This window comes from Oncorhynchus clarkii, chromosome 14 (genome assembly GCF_045791955.1).
Source record: "Oncorhynchus clarkii lewisi isolate Uvic-CL-2024 chromosome 14, UVic_Ocla_1.0, whole genome shotgun sequence".
NCBI classification, from domain to species: Eukaryota; Metazoa; Chordata; class Actinopteri; order Salmoniformes; family Salmonidae; genus Oncorhynchus; species Oncorhynchus clarkii.
In genome coordinates this window covers 40,716,199-40,725,828 of record NC_092160.1, presented here as the reverse complement: position 1 = coordinate 40,725,828, position 9,630 = coordinate 40,716,199, and the positions used below count along the sequence as shown (strand labels likewise).

The 9,630-nt window shown below is 46.8% G+C and overlaps 1 protein-coding gene across 1 annotated transcript; it reads left to right on the top strand.

The window, feature by feature from the left end:
* The first annotated feature begins 2,890 nt into the window (after positions 1-2,890).
* LOC139365895 (uncharacterized) lies at positions 2,891-5,867 on the top strand. Its single transcript, XM_071102952.1, has 3 exons — positions 2,891-2,922; positions 4,351-4,779; positions 4,856-5,867. Exons 1-3 carry the CDS (start codon positions 2,891-2,893, stop codon positions 5,865-5,867), a joined length of 1,473 nt encoding a protein of 490 aa, XP_070959053.1.
* Positions 5,868-9,630: the final 3,763 nt, after the last annotated feature.

The window sequence follows — 9,630 nt, the reverse complement described above, 5'->3', positions numbered from 1 at the left end:
CACCATGTTGTCACCGTCGTATCATCATTGCTTATATTATTACCATAGTATATAGTTTCACCATAGTATATTGTATCACCAATGTATATAGTAACACCATAGCATATAGTATTACCATAGAAACACCATAGCATCTCCATAGTATATAGTATCACCATAGTTTCACCATATTATATTGTATCACCCTAGAAAGTAGTATCACCATAGTATATAGTATCACCATAATATATACTATCACCAAAGTATCACAATAGTACCAGCATAGTATATTGTATCACCATAGTATATCATCAAATTATCACCATAGTATATAGTATCACCTTAGTGTATAGTATCACCATAGTATATAGGTTCCCCATAGTATCACCATTGAATATAGTATTGCCATAGTATATGGTATCACCGTAGTATCACCATAGTACATTTTATTACCATTGTTTCACCATTGTATATAGTATTACCATAGTATTACCATAGTATCACCATAGTATGTAGAATCACCATAATATATAGTATCAGAATAGTATCACAATAGTATATAGCATCACCATAGTTTATAGATTAACCACAGGATCAGCATGGTATATAGTGTTACCATAGTTTCACCATAGTATCACAATTCTATATAGTTTTTCCACACTATCACCATATTATATAGTATAACCATAGTATACAGTATCACCATATTGTATAGTATCACCATAGTATAACCATACTACCACCAATGCTTCACCATAGTATCACCATGGTATATAGTATTACCATGGTATCACCATAGTATCACCATGGAATATAGTAGTACCATAGTATCACCATAGTATATAGTATCACCATAGTATACAGTATCACCATATTGTATAGTATCACCATAGTATCACCATAGTATATAGTATCAGTATAGTATATATTATCATCATAGTATCACCATAGTACATAGTATCACATTCTTATATAGTATAGTTATTTAGTATTACCATAGTTTCACCATTGTATAACCATATTATATAGTATCACCAAAGTATATAGTATTACCATAGTATTACCATTGTATCACCATAATATCACCATAGTTTATAGTTTCAGCATAGTATATATTATCATCATAGTATCACCGTAGTATATAGTATCACATTCGCAAATAGTATCACCATATTTTCACCATATTATATAGTACTACCTTAGTTTCACCATAGTATCACCATAGTATATAGTATTACCATAGTATATCATATCACCATAGTATCACTAATGTAGCACCACTGTAAATAGTATTACCATATTATCACCATAGTATCACCATTGTATATAGTATTACCATAGTATATAGTAGCATCATAGCATATAGTATTACCATAGTATATAGTAGCATCATAGCATATAGTATTACCATAGTATATAGTATCACCATAGTATATAGTAGTACCATAGTATCACCACAGTATATAGTATCACCATAGTATACAGTATTACCATAGTATTTCCATAGTATTTAGTATTACCACAGTATCACCATAGTACCACCATTGTATATAGTATTCCCATATTTTCACCATAGTATCACCATTGCTTATAGTATTACCACAGTATATAGTATCACCATTGTATATAGTATTACCAAAGTATATAGTATCGCCATAGTATATAGTATTACCATAGTATCACCGTAGTATACAGTATCACCATAGTATATAGTATCACCATAGTATATTGTATAACCATAGTATCACCATTGTATCACCATTGTACATAGTATTATCATATTATCAGCATAGTATCACCATAGTATATAGTATCACCATTGTATATCATTTCACTATAGTATCACCATACTATTTAGTAACACCTTAGTGTATAGTTTCACCTTAGTGTATAGTATCACCATAGTATATAGTATCACCATAGTATATAGTATCACCATAGTATATAATTTCACCATAGTATATACTATATATTATATAGTATTACCAAAGTGTCACCTTTGTTGTTCAGATGGGAGAAGTTATAGTTGAAATATTAACTCAAGTCTGGCCACTGACTGTAGGCCTCATGTAGATTGTTGTACTATTAACAGCCGTAGAATTCATTGTTTCTTGCATTAAACAGGAGTGGGGAAATATTATTTATTTAAGCATGAGAAAATGTGAATGTGCGCTGAAGGACCGTGTTGTGTAGCCTAAACATCAGCGATGTAAAAGCTGACAGTATTTCACTTTCAACCACATAAAATATGTTTCCATGACGAACTGTAATACTTTTAGAAACATGTTGGACTGTTTTCACAGCTTTCCATTTCCTGACAACTGATAAGCAAACTGTTGTCATTTGGATGTTTTGCTCAGAGAATCTCCCTGGTCCCTAAGCGTCTGCCTCTGCGAGAGAAGCAGAAACAACAAAAGTAGATTGTTGATTTATTCTGTCAATTCATGACAATATTCCGGTGAGCAAGTCTTAATTTAGTATTCTGGAGAATGAAGTACTCACATAAGAGAAGTGTAGCTAATTACAGACAAGTTGACCTACAAATAGCCTTCAAAATGTCACAAATTATATCGAAATGAGGTTTAAAACTTTTTGTCCTGCACACCCATGTCCCAAAAATATTTTGGGCGTCCCTGATCAAATTATGACTATTTAGTTTATACATGGATACATGAGCAGGATATGAAAGGTAAATGTAAACAGCTTATTCTGAGTTAAGACCTATTATGAGTATGAGCTATTATGTGGAATACTGTGGGCATGTAAACCTGGTCACTGCTACTCATTCAAGCTGACTCCCAAAAGGTACACTGTTCCCTATAAAGTCCACGACCTTTGGTCAGAGCCCAGGGACTTTTGAGACATCTTCAAACAGCTTCCCAACCATCTCCTGTCTCGTCCTCCATCTAAGATGGACTGGGTTCTGGTCATTGATGTTTTCAGGTGTGTTTCTGCTCCTATACAGTTGTGAAAGAACAATCATTCTATCCCTCATGTCTAGCTTTTGCATGCAATTTAATTAAGTTACTTCAGGTATCAGCAAAGTTGCTTGAAGTGATGTCACACCTGCAACTGCAACTCAAATTGTTACTTTGTGTTACTCTCACCCTAAAATTATTGTTGATTTGTGTAACCTCAGCCTCAAATGATTGTTGCTTTGTGTAACCTCAGCCTCAAATGATTGTGCTTTGTGTAACCTCAGCCTCAAATGATTGTTGATTTGTGTAACCTCAGCCTCAGATGACTGTGCTTTGTGTAACCTCAGCCTCAAATGATTGTTGATTTGTGTAACCTCAGCCTCAAATGATTGTTGATTTGTGTAACCTCAGCCTCAAATGATTGTTGATTTGTGTAACCTCAGCCTCAAATGATTGTTGATTTGTGTAACCTCAGCCTCAAATGATTGTTGATTTGTGTAACCTCAGCCTCAAATGATTGTTGATTTGTGAAATAGATGTTGGTAGGTATCACTGGCCATTATAGAGACCAGATCAGACCAGCTAAAAGGTTATGATGTGACTTTGGGAACTTGGAACAAAACAAGCCCAACAAAGGAATCCCTAATAAATGACCTCTGCTGTTCCAGTCATTGGAAAATCAGTGGAAAGGCTGAGTGTTCTGTTCTGTTCAGGCCTGCCATTCTCATCTTTACTGTGTTAATCTCTCATCCTTCTCTCCAACTCCCTCTCCCTCCCTCCCCCACACCCAACCCCCCTCTCTCTCTTCCTCCTTTCTCCCTCTCTCTAGCCCCCCTCTCTCTCTCTCTTCCTCCTTTATCCCTCATTCTCTCTCTCTCTCTCCCTCCATCAATATCTCTCTCTCTCGCCCTCTTTCTCTCGCTCTATACCTCCATCTCTCCCTCTCTCTCACTCTTTCTCCCCCCATCTCTCCCTCTCTCCAGAGTGATGTTTCTTTTATTCCTTTTGTTGTTGTAGATTTATGATCTTCCGTCATCTTCCGTCGTTGCCGTCCAACACGATGCATAGCAACCGCAGTAACAACCATCCTATTACAGAGGGCTGTGAAAGTGTTCATCATGTCTAGGGACGCCAGAGTCACTGGAGCATTTAACCATGGAGCTATAGCTGAGGCCCAGCCCTCTATCCCAGCCTGACAGCCTGGAGCATTTAACCATGGAGCTATAGCTGAGGCCCAGCCCTCTATCCCAGCCTGACAGTCTGGAGCATTTAACCATGGAGCTATAGCTGAGGACCAGCCCTCTATCCCAGCCTGACGGTCTGGAGCATTTAACCATGGAGCTATAGCTGAGGCCCAGCCCTCTATCCCAGCCTGACGGTCTGGACTGGAGCATTTAACCATGGAGTTATAGCTAAGAGCCAGCCCTGTACCCCAACCTCTATCTCATCCCAGCCTCTATCACAACCCAGCCCAGCCTCTACCCCAACCCCAAACCAACCCAGCCTCTACGCCAACCACAACCCTCTACCCCAACCCCAACCCAGCCTCTACCCCAACCCAGCCTCTTCCCCATCTCCAACCCAGCCTCTACCCTAACCACAACCCTCTACCCCAACCCCAACCCAGACTCTACCCCAACCCCAACCCAGACTCTACCCTAACCCCAACCCATCCTCTACTCCAACCCAGCTTCTACCCCAACCCAACCCAGCCTCTACCCCAACCCCAACCCAGCCTCTACCCCAACCCAGTCTCTACCCCAACCCAGCTTCTACCCCAACCCCAACCCAGCCTCTACCCCAGCCACAACCCTAGCCTCTACCCCAACCCAGCCTCTACCCCAACACCAACCCAACCCAGCCTCTACCACAACCCAGCCCAGCCCAGCCTCTATCCTAACCCCATCCCAGCCTCTACCCCAACCACAACCCTAGCCTCTACCCCAACCCCAACCCAGCCTCTACCCCAACCACAACCCTAGCATCTATCCCAGCCACAACCCAGCCTCTACTCCCACCCCAACTCCAACCCAGTCTCTACCCCAACCCCAACCCAACCCAGCCTCTACCCCAACCACAACCCCAGCCCTCTATCCCATCCATAACTCATTCTCTACCCCAACCCCAACCCAGCCTCTACCCCAATCACAACCCAGCCTCTACCCCAACCACAACCCAGCCCTCTATCCCATCCACAACCCAGCCTCTACCCTAACCCCAACCCAGCCTCTACCCCAACCCAGGCTCTACCCCAACCCAACCCAGCTTCTACCCCAAACCCAACCCAGTCTCTACCCCAACCCAACCCAGCTTCTACCTCAACCCCAACCCAGCCTCTACCCCAGCCACAACCCTAGCCTCTACCCCAACCCCAACCCAGCCTCTACCCCAACCCCAACCCTAGCCTCTACCCCAGCCACAACCCAGCCTCTACCCCAACCCCAACCCAGCCTCTACCCCAGCCACAACCCAGCCTCTACCCCAACCCAGACTCTACCCCAACCCAGACTCTACCCCAACCCCAACTACAACCCAGCCTCTACCCCAACCCAGACTCTACCCCAGCCCCAACCACAACCCAGCCTCTACACCAACCCAGACTCTACCCCAACCCAACCCAGCCTCTACCCTAACCCAGCCTATACCCTGACCACAACCCAGCCCCTACCTCAGATCCAACCCAACCCAGTCTCTACCCCATCCCTACCCAGCCTCTACCCCATGCCCAACCCCTACCCTAGACCCATCCAGTCTCTACCCCACCCCAAGCCCACCCCCTACCCCAGACCCAGTCCAGTCTCTACCCCACCCCACCCCAACCCCAACCCCTACCCTAGACCCATCCAGTCTCTATCCCACCCCAAGCCCAACCCCTACACTAGACTCATCCAGTCTCTACCCCACCCCACCCCAACCCCTACCCTAGACCCACCCTGTCTCTACCCCACCCCAAGCCCATCCCTACCCTAGACCCATCCAGTCTCTACCCCACCCCACCCCAAGCCCAAGCCCAACCCCTACCCTAGACCCATCCAGTCTCTACCCCACCCCAAGCCCAACCCCTACCCTAGACCCAATCCAGACTCTACCCCACCCCACCCCAACCCCAACACCTACCCTAGACCCATCCAGTCTCTACCCCACCCCAAGCCCAACCCCTACCCTAGACCCATCCAGTCTCTACCCCACCCCAAGCCTGACGGTCCTGGAGCATTTAACTATGGATCTACAAACTGTGGCAAAATCAGGGAGATGGGAGGGTTAAACAAAGGGGCTGTGATTGCCCTATCCCAACATGATGGTCCTATCCCAGCATTATGGTCCTATCCCAGCATGATGGCCCTATCCCAGCATGATGGCCCTATCCCAGCATGATGGTCCTATCCCAGCATTATGGCCCTATCCCAGCATGATGGCCCTATCCCAGCATGATGGCCCTATCCCAGCATGATGGTCCTATCCCAGCATGATGGTCCTATCCCAGCATTATGGCCCTATCCCAGCATGATGGCCCTATCCCAGCATGATGGCCCTATCCCAGCATGATGGCCCTATCCCAGCATGATGGCCCTATCCCAGCATTATGGCCCTATCCCAGCATGATGGCCCTATCCCTGCATGATGGCCCTATCCCAGCATGATGGTCCTATCCCAGCATTATGGCCCTATCCCAGCATGATGGCCCTATCCCAGCATGATGGCCCTATCCCAGCATGATGGCCCTATCCCAGCATGATGGCCCTATCCCAGCATGATGGCACCATCCCAGACCTGGTGATCAGAGGGGAGGAGCCACGGGCGGTTGGAGTTGGTGAAGACTGGGGGTGTGGAGGGGTGAGAGGGGATATGGAGGGGTGAGGGGGATATGGGAGGGTGGTGGGGATATGGAGGGGTGAGGGGGGGATGTGGAGTGGTGAGGGGGATATGGAGGTATGATATGGAGGGGGTATATGGAGGTATGATATGGAGGGGGGATATGGAGGGGGGATATGGAGGGGTGAGGGGGGATATGGAGGTATGATATGGAGGGGGGATATGGAGGTATGATATGGAGGGGTGAGGTGGGATGTGGAGTGGTGAGGTGGGATGGAGGGGTGAGGTGGGATGTGGAGGGGGATATGGAGGGGGGATACGGAGGGGCAAATGGAGGGGGGGTATCGAGGGGGTATAGGAAGGGGGGGATACGGAGGGGCAAATGGAGGGGGGATATGGAGGGGGGATACGGAGGAGCAAATGGAGGGGGGGTATGGAGGGGGTATAGGAAGGGGGGGATACGGAGGGGCGAATGGAGGGGGGTATGGAGGGGGTATAGGAAGGGGGGATACGGAGGGGCAAATGGAGGGGGGGTATGGAGGGGGTATAGGAAGGGGGGGATACGGAGGGGCGAATGGAGGGGGGATATGGAGGGGGGTATATGGAGGGGTATACGGACGGGGGATACAGAGTTGGATATGGCAGGGGCGAATGGAGGGGGGTATATGGAGGGGTATACGGACAGGGGATACAGAGGGGGATATGGCAAGGGGAGGTGAGTTGCTACACTGACCTCTGATGCACGTGTTCCTTGTTGTTCACTTTCTTTATTCTCTCTCTCCCTCTCTCCACACTCCTCTCTCACATGCTGTTATTCCTCCTCCCCCTTCCCTCACCCCTTCTCTTCCTCCCTCTCTCTCCACACTCCTCTCTCACATGCTGTTATTCCTCCTCCCTCCTTCCCTCACCCCTTCTCTCCCTCCTTCTCTTTCTCTGAGGCGGTGGTGGCGACTGTAGCAGGGTGATGACAGCTTCTCTCTCTCTCTCTCTCTCTCTCCTCTGTTCACTACAAACAGGGAGCGGCCACCTTGCCATCCGTCAGCACAGCAGCCAACCCACACCATCACAAAGACATTGTGACTAGCAAAATAGTAACAGCCTTTTAATCAAAACATTTAGACAGACAAACCCCCTCATCTGGAGAGAGTGCAGGTTGAGGCTGCTCCCTCCCCTGAGTGTGTGCGTGTGTGTTGCGCTCGCGCATGTGTGTGTGTGTGTGTGTGTGTGTGTTGCGTGTCGCATTCCAGTCAGTCCTGATGACAGGAGCAGCAGCAGTGCAGTGTGGGTAAGCAGACAGCAGGGTCATGTGAAGAGGAAGAGGGATATAGACATGATAACAAATTACTCCACCACAGCAGAGACAAGACTAACAGTCTGCTGAGAGGCACACAGCCTGGTCTCTCTCCGTTCGGTCTGGTAGATAAACAGGCTCTTAGAGCTGTGGGTTGGACCACTGTGGGTTGGAACACTGTGGGTTGGACCACTGTGGGTTGGACCACTGTGGGTTGGCCCACTGTGGGTTGTCTGGTAGATTAACAGGCTCATAGAGCTATGGGTTGGACCACTGTCTCTCTCTTCTCTCTCCTCTCTCTCCTCTCTCTCTACTCTCTCCTCTCTCTCCTCTCTCTCCCCTCTCTCTACTCTCTCCTCTCTCTCCTCTCTCTCTACTCTCTCCTCTCTCTCTTCTCTCTCTTCTCTCTCCTTTTCCTCTACTCTCTCCTCTCTCTCCGTTCAGTCTGCTAGATAAACGATAAACAGGCTCTCTCCTCTCTCTCCTCTCTCTCTACTCTCTCCTCTCTCTCTTCTCTCTCCTCTCTCTCTCCTCTTTCTTTACTCTCTCCTCTCTCTCCGTTCAGTCTGCTAGATTAACATTAAACAGGCTCTCTCCTCTCTCTCCTCTCTCCTCTCCTCTCTCCTTGGAGCAGGATACGGGCCCGGTGTTTTCTGCATTGCCCTGAGATGGAGAATACAGGCTGGTAGCTGGAGAATAAGGCAGTGTCACAAATGGCATCCTATTCCCTAAATAGAGCCCTATGGACCCAGAGCCCTATGGACCCAGAGCCCTATGAACCCAGAGCCCTATGTACCCAGAGCCCTATGGACCCAGAGCCCTATGAACCCAGGTCAACAGTTGTGCACTATTTAGGGAATAGGGTGCCATTTGTGACATAGGCTAAAGCGTGATAGCATTCCAATAGCATTCCCATAGCATTCCCATAGCATTCCCATAGCATTCCCATTGCATTCCCATAGCATTCCCATAGCATTCCCATAGCATTCCCATAGCATTCCCATAGCATTCCCATTGCATTCCCATTGCATTCCCATGGCATTCCCATAGCATTCTCATTGTTTCCCCCATTTCATTAACTGCTTCAGTGTCTGGACAAGGAATTGATCACATTTGAAGTGGAGGAGATGGAACACATATTGTCTGTATTCATCAATTAACACATGACCATTGGTGCTTGCAGGTGATACAAGCCTGGTTTGATTCCAGACACTGCATCACTTCACCTAGATGTTAGAATCACAATTAGGATCCTAATAGAAAACAACAGTATGATCTCTCATCTCATTGTAATCACTGTACAAACCCTTGGAGAAAGACATGTTCCAAACATCTAGAGGCAAAGGAAACGCACACCTATTTTAGGCAAGGTGCTGGCTAGCGGAGTCACCATCAACAATCACCATCAATGTTCCTTTACATGGCTAGGGGTCCAGCTAGCGGGACAACTTCCGGTGAAACTGAATTCAAATAAATATTCATAAGAATTATGGATATTAAACATTTAGGTACATACAAGTGTCTTATATCGGTTGAAAGCTTAAATTCTTGTTAATCTAACTGCACTGTCTGATTTACAGTAGGCTTTACAGCGAAAGAATACCATATGATTGTTTGAGGACGGCGCCC

Excerpts from the sequence above, each read along its gene's own strand:
- LOC139365895 (XM_071102952.1), top strand. The coding sequence starts at position 2,891 with ATGGACTGGGTTCTGGTCATTGATGTTTTCAG. Across the intron at positions 2,923-4,350 it reads CTGGTCATTGATGTTTTCAG|CCTCTATCACAACCCAGCCC; the intron begins GTGTGTTTCTGC and ends ATCTCATCCCAG. Across the intron at positions 4,780-4,855 it reads CTCTACCACAACCCAGCCCA|CCTCTACCCCAACCACAACC; the intron begins GCCCAGCCTCTA and ends ACCCCAACCCAG.